Source organism: Augochlora pura, chromosome 3 (assembly GCF_028453695.1).
Source record: "Augochlora pura isolate Apur16 chromosome 3, APUR_v2.2.1, whole genome shotgun sequence".
Lineage (NCBI taxonomy): Eukaryota > Metazoa > Arthropoda > Insecta > Hymenoptera > Halictidae > Augochlora > Augochlora pura.
The window spans coordinates 16958859-16978921 of NC_135774.1; the positions used below are offsets into that span (position 1 = coordinate 16958859).

Consider the following 20063-nt stretch of genomic DNA (forward strand, 5'->3'; position numbering starts at 1 on the left):
CAATATTACTATAAAACAGACTTATTATGGGTCCATTCTTTTGGTGGAAATTATTTCTTGAATTCTAACATGTCATAAAATATTTTTCTAACGCATTGAATAGATATTTTAAGCGTGTACCGGCAGTGGTACACGTAGCACGGAATGTGTTAACGGGTCCTGCCTTAAACGCGGAGACATCGAAAGATCGGTTTAGGACGGTATACATACAAGGTATTCCAAACTCATCAGAAACAAAACTTTCATTTCGACGGATCAGTAGTAGAACTTTTTTTCTCGACAACGGTGAGTCGAACGATAACTCGAAAATTCATTTACACACGAATCATGCCCTGGTGCCAACAGGTGTCCATCGTATCAGTCCAATTCTATTTTAACATCACACGTTACATACACAGACTTTAGAAAATCAGTCCGAGGAAATGATTATTTAATCCATTTCGTTTCACGGTTTGTAAATTCGATTTATAAACTGTGCAGAGGCCACTCACAAGATACCTCCCCATCAAGTCGGAGTTTCTGGACCTGAGGCATCATATTGAGACAGCCGGGCACCAGCTACCTCTAATACACGATGTCACGGTCGATACGACTAGTTGCAGCGGTTACTTATCGAAGATGAGCAAGAAGTTTCACCATTGGAACAAACGATGGTTCGTTTTTGATCGAAAGAGGAAGACCCTGGCATACTACAGTGACAACTCCTCCAGGAAGGCACGAGGAGTGATTTATTTTCAGGTATGTTTTTTATTCGTACTGTAGCCACACAGGACACGGTAGAAATCCGTTTATGTAAGATGATTCGGAAGCCAGTAATTGATATAACCAAGATGTCTCTAAAAAATCATATTTCAATAGTGTTTAGTTTCACCTTTTTATGTCTACTATCATCAGTAAATAATAAGGTGTAAATTTAAATAATTTTCTAATCAATTTCTACATTTTCTGCTTAATATTGTATTCTAAGCAATATGGATTATCTCCTTGCAACACATATTTTGGCTTATTATTATATTTTACTATATCTTATATTTTATTCTTTACTTTTATAATGTTTAAGTTTTGTATAGTTTCAATTCTTAATGAATTGTAAACAATTTCGCGACTACAATTCAATAGTGTCACGATTTTTCTAATAGATTAATTCTCTTTCTGTAAATTTAAATCGTTGTTTCATTATTGTCGAATTTCTTACTGCGACACCCATATTAAATACTACATGTTAAATATCAAATATTTGCTCGGCATACAGAGCTGTACTTTCTACAGCATAAAGACTTGACATTAGGTGGATAATACTATTTCAATATATGCCAAACAAAAATTAATAAATTATACAGTGTGTTGCCTTTTTGTCGCAGACTGTATAAATAGCTTTTATGCATATACATATTTTATCTTATACACTGAAAAAAATTTTGGAATGTGAATTTCAGAAAGTTTTTTCTAAGGTGAACGAAATCCCTATTATTTATTATTATTATACTTGAAAAGAATTTAATACTTGATTGTTTTTTTTTTTAGTCCATCGAAGAAGTTTACGTGGACCATATGAACACTGTACGATCGCCGCAGCCGTCGCTAACTTTTATCATTAAAACGTCGTCCAGGCTTTATCATTTAATGGCGCCGAGTCCGGAAGCTATGCGAGTCTGGGTGGACGTCGTGTTCACAGGCGCCGAAGGATATCACGAATTCGATCATGGCATGTGATGAACTGAATGTTCTCACGCCTCTGGTGAAGACTCCTGTTGCAGATTGGGCGTCGTAACGTGTACCCCGATCCTTTTGTAGCCTGTAGGCTCAGAACTTCAGCTTCATGATCACTTGAAAACAAGGTCAATTTGGAACAGAAATACAATGACCCCGTTCGGAGTTAAACAAGACCAGTCCTTCCGTTTATAATTTTGATATCTGATAAGTAGACATCGAGCTGGACTTATTCCTCAAGCACTAATCAAAAACTTGTTTCGATATTTCTGTGAGTGACTTGTGAAGAGGAATGCGTGATCCTAATTTATAGACCTAATATTAAAATTCTTTAGGCAGCTGCGTAATACACACTGAAGCAATATAATTAATGTATGAAACATAAATGTTGGGAAGAACTTGTAGAATTTTGTACAAGTCTGAGGATGAATGTTGTTTCAAGGTGATGATGATGATGATGATGATGATGAAGATGGTGACTACGACAATGATGATGATGATGATGATGATGATGATGACGATTATAATGATGTTGATGCAGTCGATAGAACATGTCAAGCAGAGCTTCGATGATTTCTGCCAAGCACTTTGTGTACAAGGGCATTAATTGTATGACATGCGAAAAGTATTATTCATTCGAGTGCAGGCTAATCACGACATTATTTTATTCAAACAAAGGGGATCTTATAGGATTTACTGTTTAAAGTTCATAGACATTTTTAATCTAGTCTTCCAACATAGATACCATGATGAATACTTTTGAGACGAAAGATCCTCGACAATAGTAGAAAACGTGTGTTCTCGAGCTAATTAGAGTCAGGCGTCCCTGAAAAACTGTACATAGATCCCATTTTGCATTTCTTACGGGAAGGAACCCAATTGTCCAATTTCGATATTAATGGAACTTTACAAGGTGACAGTATATAAGTTGTTTCTAATAATGCGTGTAAAATATTAGATGTAGATACTCAGAAATTCTAAACAATTAAAATTATGAATCTTCAAAATGTACCATAAATATTGATGTAAAGTGTCAAAGTTGCGTTGACGTATATAATAAATGCCTGTTTGTTGCAATAACATTTTTTCTTTTCTATTGCACTCAGAGAAGCCACTTGATTCATATTTAAAAATATGTTATGGGAAAGTTAATTTAGAGGTATACCACGCATATTATAGAATCATCTTGCACAAAAACTGTTAAAATCGAAGTCAGACAATTGGTGTCCTTCCATTGTTAGTGCGACTTCTTTAATGTATATTTCGATACCTCGTGATATACCAAGGATTCTACGAAATCTTCCGTATCTTTATATTTCCAAAATAATTTTATGACACACACGTATATACATATTACTCTTAAAAAATATTTGATCATACTCATTAGCGTTAATGCTTCGTTGTCACTAGAAAAGTGAAAGTTATTCATGTAACAATATTTTAATGATCAAATATTTTTAAGCGGTGACCTATCACAATACATACATATAATTAGTGATCTAATCTTAGCCTTCAAAGAATTAACATTAGACGTTCTTGCATGAATCTTTTACCGCGTCAGACTTAATAGGATTCCCATGGAAAATCTGTTAATGTTGTGAACTTATTAACATATACCATAAGAAAGTGCATTATTGTATTATCAATAACAGACATAGCTTTTTATATGTATGAAACAATTGTTAATACATAAATTATAAATATTATTCGACAGATGTCATCGGTCAATTTTAATTACATAGAATCATTTTAACTTTAAATAAAATTTATTACAACTACAATTTTGTTGATTCGTAAGCCTGTAATTGTTCGCACGAAATGTTAATCGTAATAGAATACAGGTAACGTAGTATACATTACTCCATCCTTTATAAGTACGCATTATCAAGAATCGTATTTGACGTTGGACTGGTAGCAAGATGGCTTAGGCCAGTTAGGCTATAGAATGCTCTAAGCATTTTATGGTTGCATAGCCAATTCTAAGTAATGGAACTTATACTTTGTAACAGACGCGTTTGTGTAAATAATTACATAAGCATAATAACTTTTTAATCGATCTTAATATTTTACGACTTTTTATAATATCCATAATATTATGACTGCCGAAATTTGATTTTAAGAATTTTTTCGATTGTATCAACTGCTAATTTTTTATAATCGCAAAGTTTGCAAATACGAAATAACGATGTTAATTTCTAATGAAGGCCATGTATTCTACGAACGGATGTATCTTGCTAGGATTATCTTATATTATTAAATTAAAATAAATTATAAATTGTATTTCATACCATGCGTATGTATTTTTGGATATATTTACAAAAGATATTAAAGCGTTCTTATTGATAAACTACTCACCCTATTAACCAATGTATAAATACCTGAATATTCTAGAAGTACATGTCTTGTACAATAAAACGAAACTACGTATTTACAGTAACGACTTTCATTAATATCTCTAATGTCTCAAAGTCAATATCTATTGTTAATGTATAAATCACATGTATAATGAGAGTTTTAGAATATTGTGTCCTCTTAACTTTACATATTTGTAACTTTAACTTAAAATTATACATTCAAGATACAATATAGAAACAATCTTTTACCTTTTTCTCTACTTTTAATGATTTTATGTACAAGTATGATAAAAATTATAATACGACTACAATAACATGATTCTACCCATTTGGATTAGTGGAGAAGTGCTAAAAAGGTGGATCCCAAAATTGTGCTCGACCTTAACAATCCAAAATCATATTTTTGTATTGCTTATCTTCGAAAGGAACCATTGGAACCTATCCCTATATTTGTAATAAGTTTTATTATTTCCACCATTTTTTGCCTTCCAATAATATTTAGCACTCATAGTAGGAATGAGATACACAGAACATTCGCTTACTGCTAATATACCTATTTTTCGCGAACTATCGGTAACATAGAACATGATCCGAAATGGTAAGAAGACGCCAGAGCCCCCAAAACTGATGCGGAAAAGCCCAAAAGTTGCAATGCTGTACGGATTCTTAGTCGGTGTTCATGGGGCTTACGTACAAGTCGATAATTACCTAGCAGTTTGAACGTTTTGTCCCAACTGGCGCCATCAGTACCTGGTGTTTCACTCTTCGAGATCGACAACTGGCTAGCAGTTTGAGCGTACTACCACGAGCGGCGCCACCAGGTCTGTGCTTTGCTTACAGTAAATTTAGTCGTATGAATGTTATCTTTGAAAACCATTGTGTAGTACTTACTGTAATCAATCTACAGTTGTTTCTTATACCGTTAACATCGTTTTACGATTCTCCGAACGTCTTTTACGATACATGGTTAACACTTCTCTTTAATACGGAATACATTTTATAAATATAAGTGAGTATTTAATAATTTAAAAAATTTTGTAATACAAATAAAAATTTATCTCAATCAAAAATACGTATATATAAGAAATTTGAACCACGATGACTGTCTGATTCGTATGAACAGATAAGGGAATAGATGAATTTTGTGAAAGAGAAAGTGAGAAGGAGTGTAATTAAACAGTAAAATTTATGTGATGGGTGAGATAAATTGCAAGAAGGATGGCATAAAAGGAGTGGACACACCTGGTCTGCTCAACAAATTGTTTTCTACTATTAACTAACATGTATATCATTTGTTCCAGGTAAACATGTTGTGTGTTGTTTTAAACATTTTTAAGGAATACGTAAATAATAGTTTTCAAGGCAAGGAGCCATGGCAAGTAGCAACCATAACAACTACTACTGTCCTCACATCAATTTGGTTGTGGAACTTCGTTTTTCAAGATGAAAGTATGTAGCTTATTCAATATATCATATATTTAGAGTATTTTTTTTAAATATGTAAAATCTGTTCTATTTTATTTTATAGGCCTTAAAGAAAGAGGAAAGAAGAAACTCTTCAGCTTAAGAAATTATATACCATGTATCAGAGACAGAGTTAATGAGGAATTAAATAATATAAATTTATCATTTGAAAAGGAAGCTGTGCAGAGAATGAAAGATGTTCCATTTATTATAAAGCTTCCAGATAATGGCTTGAAGTCGCAAGAAATATTGGAGAAAGTGAAAGAGAGTATCCAGTTAGGTAAAAAGAAAAAAATTCAGTTTTGTCAGTATTGTACACAAATATTAATCAACTTTTATTTAGGCGATTATGATTGGGAGAGTGGTAAAGTATCTGGAACTGTCTATAGGATTGATCATGAACTGTTGAAATTAATGGGAGATGTCTATTCATCTGCATCGTATACAAATCCTTTACATCCTGAAGTTTTTCCTGGTGTATGCAAGATGGAAGCAGAAGTAGTTAGAATGGTTTGTCATTTGTTCCATGGAGATGAAGATTCTTGTGGCACGGTAAATACTTATTAATTTTAATGAGCATGGAGAAATATAATCGTCTTTGATACACAATGAGCTTTGTTTCATAGATGACTACTGGTGGTACAGAGTCCATTTTATTAGCTTGCAAGACCTATAGAGACTATGCAAGAGATGTAAAAGGTATCAAGAAGCCAGAAATGGTAGTACCAGTTACGACTCATTCTGCTTTTGACAAAGCAGCTCAGTACTTAAAGATTAAAGTTCGTTATGTACCTGTTAATCCACATAGTTACACAGTTTCTATAAAAAACATGGAAAAAGCGATCTCAAGAAACACAATCATGGTAAATTTCTTATCCTATAATTTTTGATTAAATCGATAAACGTGATATTGATATAGGATAACAGTTGGTAGGTTCAGCTCCAAATTTCCCATATGGAACAATGGACAACATTGAAGAAATCTCTAAGTTAGGTGTAAAATACAACATTCCAGTCCATGTCGATGCCTGCCTTGGTGGATTTCTAATTTGTTTCATGTCAGCAGCAGGATATCAAGTGCCAGCATTTGACTTTAAACTGCCTGGAGTTACCAGTATATCAGCTGATACACATAAGGTACATACATTAGTATTGTATTGTACGTTAATTTTTATTCATGTTTACATAAATATAAAATTATTTTTTATTTTTAGTATGGATATGCTCCTAAAGGATCATCTGTTATTCTTTATAGAAGTAAAATGTACAGGCATCATCAATATACTGTAACAACTGATTGGCCTGGTGGCATTTATGGATCTCCTACAGTAAATGGCTCAAGAGCTGGTGGAATTATAGCATCATGCTGGGCCTCTATGATGTATTTCGGTTATAATGGATACGTAGAAGCAACTAAAAAAATTATAAACACTACTAAATTCATTGAACAGGAGTAAATATTTGGATTCCTTAGTTTCTATTTTTTTTTATTTATTGGTATGTAAATATATTTATCATTAATTACAGACTGAGAACAATGGATGGAATTTTTATCTTTGGAACACCGGCTACTTCTGTTATCGCTTTGGGATCAAATGATTTTGATATTTATAAGTTATCTGAAGCTTTGAACGCCAAAGGATGGAATTTAAATACATTACAATTTCCTAGTGGCATACATATTTGTATTACTTACGTACACACTGAATCTGGTGTTGCAGAACAATTTTTGAACGATGTTAAAGTAGAATTGGGTGTTATTTTGCAGAATCCGGATGTACCAGTGAAAGGAAAGGTAAATATAATTGATAAATATCGCTATCAATATTGTAACATAAAACTAATAATGTTTTTTAGCTTGCTATGTACGGAATGACACAAACTATACCCGATAGAAGTATTATTAGTGATTTTACAAAGTGCTATTTGGACTCAATGTACTATACGCCTACGAATAAAACGGAGATTAGCAATGGTACACAACAATAAGTCATTAGAAGGAATGTTGTGTAAGAAGATTAACTCTAACGTTGGATATCCTTTTTAATAATGAATGGTGAATGATTACTATGTACAATGTGATATAAACTGTATGGATATATAGTCATGATTCTTTAGTGAAAAAAAAGGGTTCACTTTATAGCTGCTCATATTGCGTGTATGAAAATACTGTAAACAAAATACGTTGTATATGCCATTATATGTATAGTATTATTCTCATCTTACCTCTGAATATTACATTTTAAAAGTAATAACAAAATAAACTTACTCTGTACATACAATGGCTCCCTTGCCTCTATGAGGAAACTTACAAAAGTACAAAACGTCATTTTATATAAAAGATTTCCTTTTGCAACACATTTCATAGAAACGTATAAAGAATTAAAGCATTACTATATAATAGCAGTAACTTTGTATATTTTATACACATTTTCTATTCTTGTTTTTATAACTCAAATATTAAATGAAGATGTGTAGTTTACTGTTATATGAAAATGTACTAAAATAAAACTACCAATTTTAATAAAAAATTTGCACAAAAAATCCAAGTTCTTTTATCTATAGATTATACTACTTTAATTAATAATATCATAAAAGCTGAATTAAGTTCATTTAAGACACTTATTTGGCTTCGTATGCTCGTACAAAACAATGATAAAGAGCGTTGGAGTAGTGTTATCAATTCCTCTTTCAAGTTGCGTCACACAATATTTGTAGAATCTTGCATGAAAGGATTTATTCAACGGTTCCGTATGTTCTATTGGACATATACAGAGTGTCCCTGAAAGCTATTACATAAGCGGGAACTTGGTAAAAAGCATGAAAAAAATGTAGAATAACTTTCTTCGTTTAGGATTTTATTTTGTCTAAAATCGAGTTTGAAGATTCGCTTTGTAAATATGCTTTTGCAGTGTAGGCGATACGCATACGTTACATACGTATTTTAGCCTTACGTGTATACGTACAAAGCAAATTTTCAAACTCGATTTCGTCGAAAACTAAGCTCCAAACAAAAAAAATTATTCTATATTTTTTCATTTTGTTTAAATGAGGAATCACCTCGTGCTCGCTTATACATATCTTTCAAAGACACCTTGTATACTTGATATATGGGAATATTATTGAGCATCAGGTATTATAGGAACAAATTTCGTCATGATCTCGTATCACCGACATTCTTACATCTTTTTAGGATCCTCCCATAAAACTTTTAAACGATATCAAATATTCAGTTTCGTTATCATTAGCGTTGCTTATCTATTAGCGTTAGTTATCGTGACTCAATCTTATTTTACCCCAATGTAAATGTGAATAATACACTGGGTGTCCCAGTTTTTAAGGTTCAAATTTTGTCAGTGTATTCTATGGCACAAAGTAAGAAAAAAGGTTATCTAAACATAGTTCATATAGAACTCTGTTAAGAAGTTGTAACAAAAATTTAAAAGAGGAATACTAATCAACTTGCTGTTATTAAGATAAACAATATTGTGTTTTTCAGTGTGTTTATGTAAGCTATGTTTACTAATTGAGGTCACCAAACATTTAAATGAATTTTCGCCAGTAATAGCTATTATTGTAAGGCGGGCTACACACTATCAGGTACACCTGACAGGCACGCCTGAACAGTAACAGTTAAAGGATTCGAAGGATCGCGGCAGGGTACCGTGGCTGGTTTTAGGTGCAGTTTATGATTACGGTGCGGACGTGACTTCAGGCTATATTTGAGATTTAGTGAAACTTTCTGTTTTAATGAGATTTGCTAGATTTAGTATTTTAGCTAAAGGTCCCAATAGTTGACGTAACCTAAAACCAAGCCAAGTGTAGACTGTTAAAGGTCTTAGGTAAGCATCGAATTTTTGTTATAACTTCTTAATAAAGCTCTATATGACCTATGTTTACATAATATTTTTTAAAGTTTAAACCTTAAAAACTAGGACACCCTGTATATTTAGAAAAATAACTCGTTTGTGGTTGTACTTGTGTTACGAATATATTACTGTTACAGTAAATGAATTATATATCACTGTAACTCTGTTAATAAACATTTAATATAATATTTATCTCCAAGATAGAAAGATTCACATTTCGGGACAACGCAAATAGATTATAAACTGCCGAACAATTTTTAATGTACAGCTTGTTAAATTGAACTCATTAAATCCTAAGGTAATCGTTTCATTCTCCGCTAGATTTCTCGCTGGTAAAACGGTATTAAAAAATGGAACAGGAAAAAAGTAATCAATATAAGTCTCTCCAAGAATTTCCCATCTTCATTAATCACGGACCTTGAGAATTCTTCAAATTAAGAATTAGTTGTACGAACGAGCAGATGATTACGACAGTAACATATATTTTCCAAGTAAAAGCCAAATTCATTATTAGAAAGTAACAAAAATTTAGATAAACGATAAGAACTACTAAGTAAAATTAATACTGTATAGTATACACTGATTTACATTCAGTTGAATTATTTGAATTTTTTTAGAGTTATTTATGCGGATAGAAGTAATTTTCAACTCGCATCTATAATTTTGTTTATCCTTCTGTTGAATAATTGCAAAACTACTTAGGATAATCTTATCTCGTTTTGTTACCTCTACCGTAAAGATCTAGGTCAAAGTTGCATGCAAATGAAATTGTATTATATAAAAAGTCTAAACAGACAGTAACTTCTCCTATTTAATTAAATAAATTAAAATATAAGAAGAGATTAATATTATCATATGGAAATTGAGTATGCAAACATTTATGTCTGTTGAGATTAGTCCCGAAACGATTCATGCAGAAGATTGCAAATCTAAATCTTAGTATAAATGAATAAAGCACAAAAATAAAAAGACATGATTTTACTATCTGAGAATTTCTTATTCAAGTACCTTGTGTCCTCGTATTAGCAAATGTGAAAACGTTATTCGCGCAAGGTTGCGAGTTCGAAATCCGGAGACGTGTTTCACAACAAAATTTCCAGTAACGTCCCGGGTTCGAGAAGTGTCTCTTGAGTATTGAGAGACTTGTGAATTAATGACGAGCGACTAATCGCGTGCGTTGAAAGGGTAGAAACTGGTTCGGCACAATTTTCCGTGAGATTTCGGTTTACATAAATTGTTAAGACGCGTTATACGATCGTACCGTCCCGTCTTTCCGTTTGGATTTAGGATACGGTCAATTTGGTTTTTTGCCATTTTTGAGAATCGGTCTTTAATGTTTATTTAACGACTTCATTATTTTACACTGGTACTGTTGAATAGTACCATATGACATACCTGGTAAGGCTAGCGTGGCCGTACCGTCCTTAATGGCAATCAACGTGACTTAACCCATATAGGGCACCAAGGGGGCTCAGCAGTTTATTTCCCGCAATTTCTAAGGGATACAGTGGACATCATTGTCAACGACGTCACGGCTTTTTGGCGTTAACTGCCGAACCACCCCCCATCGGATCACTTGATAAGTTTGTCTAATTGGTCGCTTCAGTGCCCCTCTATTTTTGTAAAATCCTTGTGGAGGGGTTTTCACTTCCACGTTTTAGCGGAGCGACAAAGCTCAAACCAGAGTTTCGTCAACCGTCAACCACGCATAACGTTGTTTGTACATAGTTGACGTTTTATTAAAATATACGTATTATATTTGGTGATCAACCTATCTCACGTCCTATATCATCTACAACTTTAAACACCTTCGCTTGGGTTCAATCAAAAACGTACATTGGATTCGTAAATGTTACCTGCGGACCTGTACGTACCCTAACATAAATTGAGGAAAGTGCTACTAGCAAACGAAGTTCGGTCAGCTGCACGCGCAGCGTCGTTCTACCTAGTAGCACCATGTTTACGAATACCTCATGGATGCGTGATACTGCGATGAAATTCTAATATCAGCGTTATCATAGATAGTCATTCTGGCGTGTTGCCAGTTTCTTGAACATTGGCTGAGAATACTTGGTAATGCTGCCCGATGTTAATGATCTCCTAACTCCGCAACGATAGAGTGATTGATTCGTCGGCTTAATTTGAAAGCATATACCTTTAAACGGCTCGTTTAATTTCTGAATTTTTGATGGACGATCTGTCAACGAGTCTTACCCTTGTACAAACTTTGTATGATGTTGCGAGAATTATTACTAATTCTGGGTCAAATTGACCGAGTGTCACATATTTCCAGGGAATAAGCGTAAAGAAATAATTCGGTACGTTTAATTGTTACAATTATTCTTTCTTTTATTCATTCAAATAAATGTTTATAAATATATATTAAATATATACTTATTTCAAACATACGTTTCCAAATTACATTAACGAATAAATTACATTTTTTCTCTGTAGAAATTATTAACATTTACTATGCAATCGAAGATATGGAAAAGTTTCAAATCGATATAATGGTTTAATAATAAAGTATTTAGAATTTTTAGTTACATTTTGCATTCGTTTGATACAAAGGGCTAAGTTGAAATATATTTCAACGTAGCTATTTTTCATTGGTGAAATAATGTTTACAAATGGACGTCGCGAATAGAACGGGCCTGCATGAACACATTACGAAATACAGGAGAAATGTTTGACTGAGATGTTTAAAAATGCCTTCTGTGTTTTTCCCTACACGCTTTTCCTTTCTACTAGAAACGTTCAATCATCGGCAACCACGTGCGAATATACAAAACAACATCAGAGTAGCTACGAGACATAAATTTGTAACGGTTAAATAAGCCGCAGGCCTAATATTATCTGCCAGTGAAACCGGCTATAAGTAGAATTAAAAGAAGCCCGGTGGAATATGTACCGTGATGCCGAAGTAATCGAATCTTTCGGGATCATGGAGAAGTATCATGATGTGATACAAAAGGAACACTTGTTAATATTGACAACATATTTTTAATAGAACTTGACTTCTTAACACTTTTCGTTATTTTACTCAAACGATTAGAATGAAAAACCATGGTAATAGGTAACATTATCAGAAATCGAAGACGTTGCCTTATCGATTTTAACACTATGCCGTCCGACGTCACCACAGTGGTGTAACGCACATGGTACCACTCAATATGGCGTGGTGTTCTGTTGTTGTGTTGTTTAACCTCTTAGGCACGGCTGGATTTTGCGCAAATAAAGTTTTTCATAATTAAATTACCACTTTTCTTAATACATATTTCTTCCGTATAGTTATATATATATAATATTAATTACACACATTCTTTTCTTAGTGTATTGTACATACACACTTTCACTTGAATCGTTTACTTTAATAATTAATAAAACAATTGAGTAAAGCACGAAACATTCACGGAAGCCACTATAGTGGCGCGTCGTGCCTGAGAGGTTAAATAGCAATGAGTTACACACGTCAGCAAGTTTTTTTTTATATTACATTACATACTTGTGATAAGTATTTGTCCCATTATGATGAGATCGACAAACTTTCCGATCAACTAAAGCAACACCAGCTAATACTCATTTCCAAAACTAACAAACTAAAACGAAGGAACTACCATGTATGTTCCAAAACAAAAAAAGGAGACAACAAATTTAATGTGCAAGCCTTGTGAAGTTGCGTTACATCTTAGAGAATTTTTAACTAGTATTTTACGTCGCATCAACTACACTTGCGGTTATTAGCAACGACTTTTAGTTGGGATCATTAGAGTTTACTGTATAGACTTGAATCTTTCAGGAATGAGATAACTTGTCCCATTTGCTTGCTGTTATTAAGGTTATCGTGGAGGTTTAGTTTCATTTTGTATTTAGCGGGGAGTTCTGTGTACTTGGAACAATTTAGAAGAATGTGTTTTATCGTTATTTGGGAGTTGCAAATATCGCATAGTGGAGGACTAGTTTTAGAAATTAAAAAGGAGTGAGTTAGTTTGGAATGACCTATTCTAATCCTGTTTATCGCTACTTGTTGTCGGTTGAGTATCGCTGTTCTCGGACTTCTCCTCGTGGACTTCTAGAGCGTGCGGCCTAGCAAAGTGCTTCCATTCTTAGAGACTTTGTTGCTTCGTATCATCTAAAAGAGAAATACTGAATAATTATCAAAGAAAATGTGAATAAAGAAATATATAAATCAAACAAATTTTACATTGCATATGTACATTTTCGAAATTTCATGAAAATAGAGAGATAGGATTGAAAACTCATGAGATTAGTAAAACTTGACAATTTATTATCTCCTGATAATCTTAAGAACAATCGGTGACTAGTGAAGTAATCAGAATTAGTGCTGCCGCCGCCAAGCGAAGAAATTTGTACGAGACATGTAGACGGCAAAGTGTTAATTTAGCAAAGTTTATATAAATGGCTTCAAATAATAGTAATTGAATCGAAAATAAAGATGTTCCCAAAGATATAGGGAAACCTTAAATGTTTAAAAGTTGTGTAATTTACATTCACCGTGTACCGACGATCTTAAATATTTATAATTATTAAATTGTTCATCGCAATTACAATAACATAATAAAAAAAAATGTCAAGAATGACGGAGAAGTTATGAGCTCATTGCAAGATTCTTGTGTTCGAAGAAGAAAAGTTCGGACTGCTAATTACTAATGTTTTACCACTTCGGATAAACTGTTCGATATAATGGTAATCATTGTATCGCGTGGCATGGGATTTTGGTAGTACGGATCTATACAAATTGCATGTATTCAGGAGGAGCAGAATGAGAGCCGCAGTAGTGACTGCTGGTGTGTGCACAAGTAAATTGAAAATATTCCGATTATACTGTATCGACCGGTCAAAAGCCCGATAATTCCTGATTGAAACTTCCTCTTCGCAATACGGTTATTGTTATAATCGTGCTATCCGGTTCAAAGACGGGAGATTTCTATGTTGATACAGTATTAGTTGCAGCCGGTTTTCCTGTCACGTACAGCCTTTCGATTAAGTTAATTATTTCGCGACAGAAGTCCGCTGCCGTGGTACATAATAGTACGCCGGCTCGTCCGAACGGAAAACAAAAGTAAAATACAATTCGTTCCCGTGACGACATTAATGGTTTATTCTTCGAAAAAAATGTTTATCACTGTTCAGGATAAAAAAATTAAGGTAAGTGGGTATCGGCTTTACAGAAAAAAACAGTGACTAAGTAGTTAATGTAAGGTATTCGTTGGTTACCAGACGCTTTTTTCGATGCATTCGTGGCAGCTTCAACGAGCATGTCACGAAAGAAAGAGTGATTACTTCGGATTTACATACGGCTCTGCGATAACTGACAATGAGTTTGTATAAATTACGGTCTGCATTTACATATCGTATTAAATAGTCTCGAAGCAGCAATGTTACATACATATGTATGCAGATTACCATTTTGCGTATGGCTTTGAATGCCGACAAATTTGAATGTATATGTACATTGTAGACAAAGCTACGATATAAAATATCAGTCACTGGTATCAAATAAATATCGGTTGGAATTTCCATTCGCTTGCTGAATAGCCAGACGTGGTTCAACCGTGGTGTTTGGGCGTTTGATACATGTCAAGAAACGTAAAAAATTGTATACACTAAATCTAAATTGTTCCACGATGTGATTCGTCATGGTGTAATTGGTCGAAACTACTATGACCAATATTTTATAAATAAATTGCTAGCCCGAAATTGTACGTATAAATTTTTAGGAGTATTAATAATTTGTTAAAATTTGTTTGGTATTTTGCTGTCTTCTCGAAACAAATGCAGAGTACGTGTTAATTGTATTAAAGTTTATGGAATCCCTCGGAGACTGTAGAGCTACTTAACACGGTGCGGCGGTGTAAGTAGATCATTTTAATATGATAATGGGTGGTTGCACCTGTACGAGTGACTCACGTTAATTTTAAACGTATGAAATGGAAGCTTCGAGTTATGTTTCACCTGATTAACGAACGTAATTAATTACCTGTGAATCAATTTGGGAGGGTATTGAATGTTCATCAATTAATGTTATTACTCTTCTAGGCTCTGTCGAAACGATGCTCCCTTTCTCGACAACTCATCAGTAAACCACAGGGACTGACATTTCAATCTCATTTAGGGCGAATGTATTGCCTCTTTATGATTAAGCGTTTCAAATTCGACAGAAAGTATTATACCCTTAATGACTTTCATCGAAATTTTACGCAAGCCTGAACGAAAAGTTTTCTACTCTAATTAAATCTTAATATTGAATATTAGTATTAATTCTTAATATTGAATATTGCAATCATGTATGCATATTCAAAAATAAAAACAATTTAGTTACACAAATTTTCTGTTAGAACACTTGAAAGTTAAAACTTTTTTTTTTCATACTTCTATTATTGAAACTATTATATTTTATTTAAAAGAGTATAATTCTCGCTATTCGGTTTAGGAAGGCCCCCGACTTATAACTTAAATAATACTTAATATTGGCTAACAATAAGTAGAATAAATATAGTAAATAAAATACAATAATAAATTAGTAAAAACCTACGTGCTAAAATCACATGTAATAATAGATTAATTAGAGTATATCCTGACTAAATCATACATATTATGTATGTATAAAGAAAAATGAAAAGCAAATGATGATAATAAAAATAAAACATTTGAAATCGATTAAATAAAATAAAATAGGGTAAAATGCAATATAATAGGATAAATTGGAATAAAATAGCACACAATGGCCTCTTTATAGGTGTAGTTTTTCAGAGTCCGGATAGACGTCTGTTATTATTTTTATCTGTGTTATTACCTATGTTATCATTACCTTCTTTGTCTCCGTACTAATCTCTTCGTATTCACATTCCTCTAATATGTTACATATTATTTAATGCTTGATACTTAATACTGAATTGCAACGACTTGAACTAAGGTATACTATTTTTCTTAAAATTATAAATCTATTTAATTTTCCTCTTTTTCCGTATTATTGGAAGAATTACGTACTGAAATGAAATTTCTTACGTAGCTTAACTTCTAACTAGCCTTAAAAGCTAATTATTTTTATTACAATGTTGCTTAATAACTGATTACCTTTAGACATCGCGAAAACTGATTCACAATACAAATAAAAAAACGATCTAGTTTACGAAATCAATCTTCGTTAGTCCAAGCCGAAACGAATGAGAGATGTGCAAAATTGTAGGAGTAAATAGTTGTACGAAACTGTGATGCACGCGCGTGTAGTCGTCCCCATTGTTTCTATTAGATAATAGATCAATAAAAATCTTCGTATGCGTTTTCCCCGTGGCACAGAGAGCACGGAATCTGCGAGCTTAGAGACAAGATAACCATTACATCTGCACGAGTATTATTGTATCCAGTATCTGTCGGTATTCTTTGAATCGTGGTATATTACAGTACCTGCTTGCGTTTTTCTCCCCGCCTCTACAGCAACCCAAAGAAAAGGTTTCACTGTGATTTTTATTTCAAGGAAATATTTTTTTTTTATTAAATCCTGCACTTTACTTATTGCCGATTTTATCAATAATAAAAATTCTGTCATATTTTATTTTATTTATTATTGTGTTCTACATTTGGTACTTCCATGAATTAAAAACGTAGACACTTATGTTAAATGAAGTGTTGCCCTTTGGAAAGGAATTTAATAATATACTAACCCCTTGCCGTACCATTTTCTACATAGTTGCAACGATTAATAGTCTTTCAATTGTAATATTTTCTAGGCAAAAGGATGGTAATTTAGATTTATCGTGTGTCTATGGACGCTTCATTATTTAAATATAGATGGCAAAAGATTAGAATTTTATTCAAATTAAAACAATAGCATTCACACTATACAAATTATTACTAGAAATTTTCATCACGTGCCAGACTCGTCGAAGTATGACAAGGCGTTAAACACCTTTATTCGCTTCTCTTTTCAACCGAGTGAAACGTCGGTAATTCGAAAATTCTTTAATTTAGTGACAATAGGTAATTTAAAACTTACTGAAATGTAATATCGAACACTTCCACTGTTTTCGAGACAAACCTTTTCATAATAAACGAAACTGTAGGATCGTGGACACAACTTTTTTAACAAGTCTACGGAAATTCTGTAATCCAACGAAAAAATAGAACATTTACACGTCTTTTTTCTTTTCCGTCTTGTAGCTTTTATTTTGATACAATGTAGAAGATTTGTTTTTTTCGAAAATAATTTGGTCACGACAGGCAGTTCTTGCAATTTTTTGGTCGCATGCGTCATTTTCGTTTACACTTGACAGCTGCGAGCCGTGTTCGGAACGTCCATTGTCCTTGCCCTGTGGTCCCTCGCGAGTTTTAGTTAAAACTCGCTGTTTCCTTCTTCAGTTAAACATTCACATTCTTTTAATAATATGCACAATACTCGTTCGCTTTTCTCATGCTACAATAGAATCAATTTTTTACAGAATCTCTACGCCTTCTTATTTAACATTCGAACGATATTATCAGAATAATTAGTAGTGTTTTGTAGAAGAATATGTTGCTACGTAGTTGCTTTTCATTAGGTCGAATCATAAATAACTTCCGCTTCTTGGTTAGGCACTTAACCCCGTTTTTAAATGTCTTTTCTTGTTTTCTTTTTATTTTATTTATTTCAAACCCTTATCTTATTATGTTTTTTCAGGAGTGTGAGTCCTTATACCGGGAAAATTTAGTGTTATAATGTATAAATATAATCTTTAAAATTATATCTATGATTCATATTCTATTATATTCTTTGCAACTTGTTAAAATTGATGGAAAGAAAAGCTAAATCTCTATGCAACGCCCAGTCCTTACAATAAGTGCAAACAATTTTTATTTTATACAAACATTCACGATCAAATTATGTATATATAGTCAGTCTCATAAGTATTCGTACCCTTATTGCTTATAAGAGAAATCTGTTGAAATCAGGGGATGCATTTAAAATTTTGCAATAAACTTTTTACTATCTTATTTAATATTTTTGGATGTGACGGAAGAGGAAAAATTTGGAGAAAGCCTAATACAGCACTAAAATTAAAAAATGTACAACGAACTGCAAAGCATGGCGGAGGCTCCATGATGGTGTGGGGCTGTATGGCGGCATACGGAGCAGGCAAACTTGTATTTATCGATGGAATTTTGGATAAGTTAAAGTATAAAAATATACTCGAAGAAAATCTGCACTCAAATGGGCGGAAATAGATAAAAGACGAGCATGAAGTTTTCAATAAACAAATGCTAAGAAGCAAAAATTTGGAAGTTTGGAATAGTATTGAAATTAATCACATATAATAAATAATATCACATTAAAACTGGTAGAAAGTATGCCACATCGATTAAACGATATAATAAATCATAAAGGTGGACCCACTAAATACTAGAAAATTAATATAAAGTAAAAAAGCTACTCTAATATGCGATTTTTTGACAAAATTTACACTGGTACGAATACCTTCGTGGACTGTTATTACGTACTATGAGGAGTAAAATCAATATATTTTTGTTATTAGTTAATTAATTTTGTTATAATTTGGTACAAATAAACTTTGTACATGTGTTCATTGGTAATAAAAAGTTTATTGCAAAATCTTACATGCACCCTTTGATTTCAACAAATTTCTCTCAAAAGCAATGAGGGTACGAATACTTATGGGACTGACTGTTTGCAACTAGAAGTCGCTACCGATCATGGGTAAGCATTATATGCATTTATGGTAAAATTGGACAGTTATAATTTAAAATAGCGTAATAATTAAAAGCACTTTCAAACATCGATGTATTATTTTGAATCTATTAAGATCATTGAAGAAAGAAACATGTTGTTACTTGGTTTCTGTTATTTGTAATTGATGCAAATAATTTTTATTTTACATACAAATTTACAGTTTAATCATAATTTTGTCATGAAAATATAGACATTTATGTTGTTATTTGCACTAAGTCTACGAAGATTTAAAATTAAATAATCGATTAATTAGTTCATTAATTAATTAGCATTATGAGTAGCGACCCAGTTGAATATAATTGTTATATATGTGTTTCATTAATAATTCAAACACGTCGATATTGTGCCTCCAGGTGTTAACTTTATTGTTGTTCAAATTGAGCAAACGCATGAGCAACTAAGCCTCGGTTCTCACACTCAAAAGCTATTTTAATACCAGTTTATTAAGTTCGTGATCTCTTTGAGTCTGACATTTTCATAAACTATTCTACAACACAATTTTATCTTTGCAAGCGGCACAGTGAACAATACAAATCGTTTTGCAAAGATCAACAGTCTATATCTTTATTTATAGAATTCAACTACAGTCATCAACTATATACATATACATACAGATACATATATATATGCATATTTATGTACAATAAGTATATGTTATGTTCATCAAAATGTATACAAGGTGTCCAAAAATGATTCGTAATTGGGAAATGTTGGGTTCCTCAGGTTATTTAAAGTAACTTTTTCCTTAGTACTTAAATTTACAGATGGCGAATGACTTTTGAAACACCCTGCGTACAAATTATATATGAAATCTTCTGCATTCCGGATGATTGCTTTGATTAACTAAATTGCACATATCGTAGGAAATTCTTCGTCCAGAAATTGATATAATAGAAACGCATATAAATAGAATATCGTTGT

The 20063-nt window shown here is 32.7% G+C and overlaps 3 protein-coding genes across 5 annotated transcripts in view; 2 read left to right on the forward strand and 1 right to left on the reverse strand.

The window, feature by feature from the left end:
* Positions 1-4147, forward strand: part of LOC144478768 (uncharacterized) — a 148566-nt gene extending 144419 nt beyond the window's left edge. For all 3 annotated transcript variants that reach the window (XM_078197007.1, XM_078197005.1, XM_078197008.1), the window contains 2 exons: positions 481-738; positions 1525-4147. In XM_078197007.1, coding sequence (XP_078053133.1) covers positions 481-738; positions 1525-1713 — 447 coding nt within the window. In that variant the 3' untranslated portion in view covers positions 1714-4147. The remainder of the gene's footprint in view (positions 1-480; positions 739-1524) is intronic.
* Positions 4148-4929: 782 nt separating this feature from the next.
* Positions 4930-7726, forward strand: Sply (Sphingosine-1-phosphate lyase). Its single transcript, XM_078197015.1, has 9 exons — positions 4930-5073; positions 5366-5513; positions 5593-5808; positions 5872-6080; positions 6155-6391; positions 6456-6665; positions 6743-6981; positions 7056-7323; positions 7386-7726. Exons 2-9 carry the CDS (start codon positions 5372-5374, stop codon positions 7515-7517), a joined length of 1653 nt encoding a protein of 550 aa, XP_078053141.1. The 5' UTR covers positions 4930-5073; positions 5366-5371; the 3' UTR covers positions 7518-7726.
* Positions 7727-11795: 4069 nt separating this feature from the next.
* The window catches only part of LOC144478913 (uncharacterized), a 43857-nt gene continuing 35589 nt past the window's right edge, over positions 11796-20063 (reverse strand). Inside the window, exon 2 of the mRNA XM_078197286.1 lies at positions 11796-13529. The gene's annotated coding sequence lies outside the window, so the exon portion shown is untranslated. The remainder of the gene's footprint in view (positions 13530-20063) is intronic.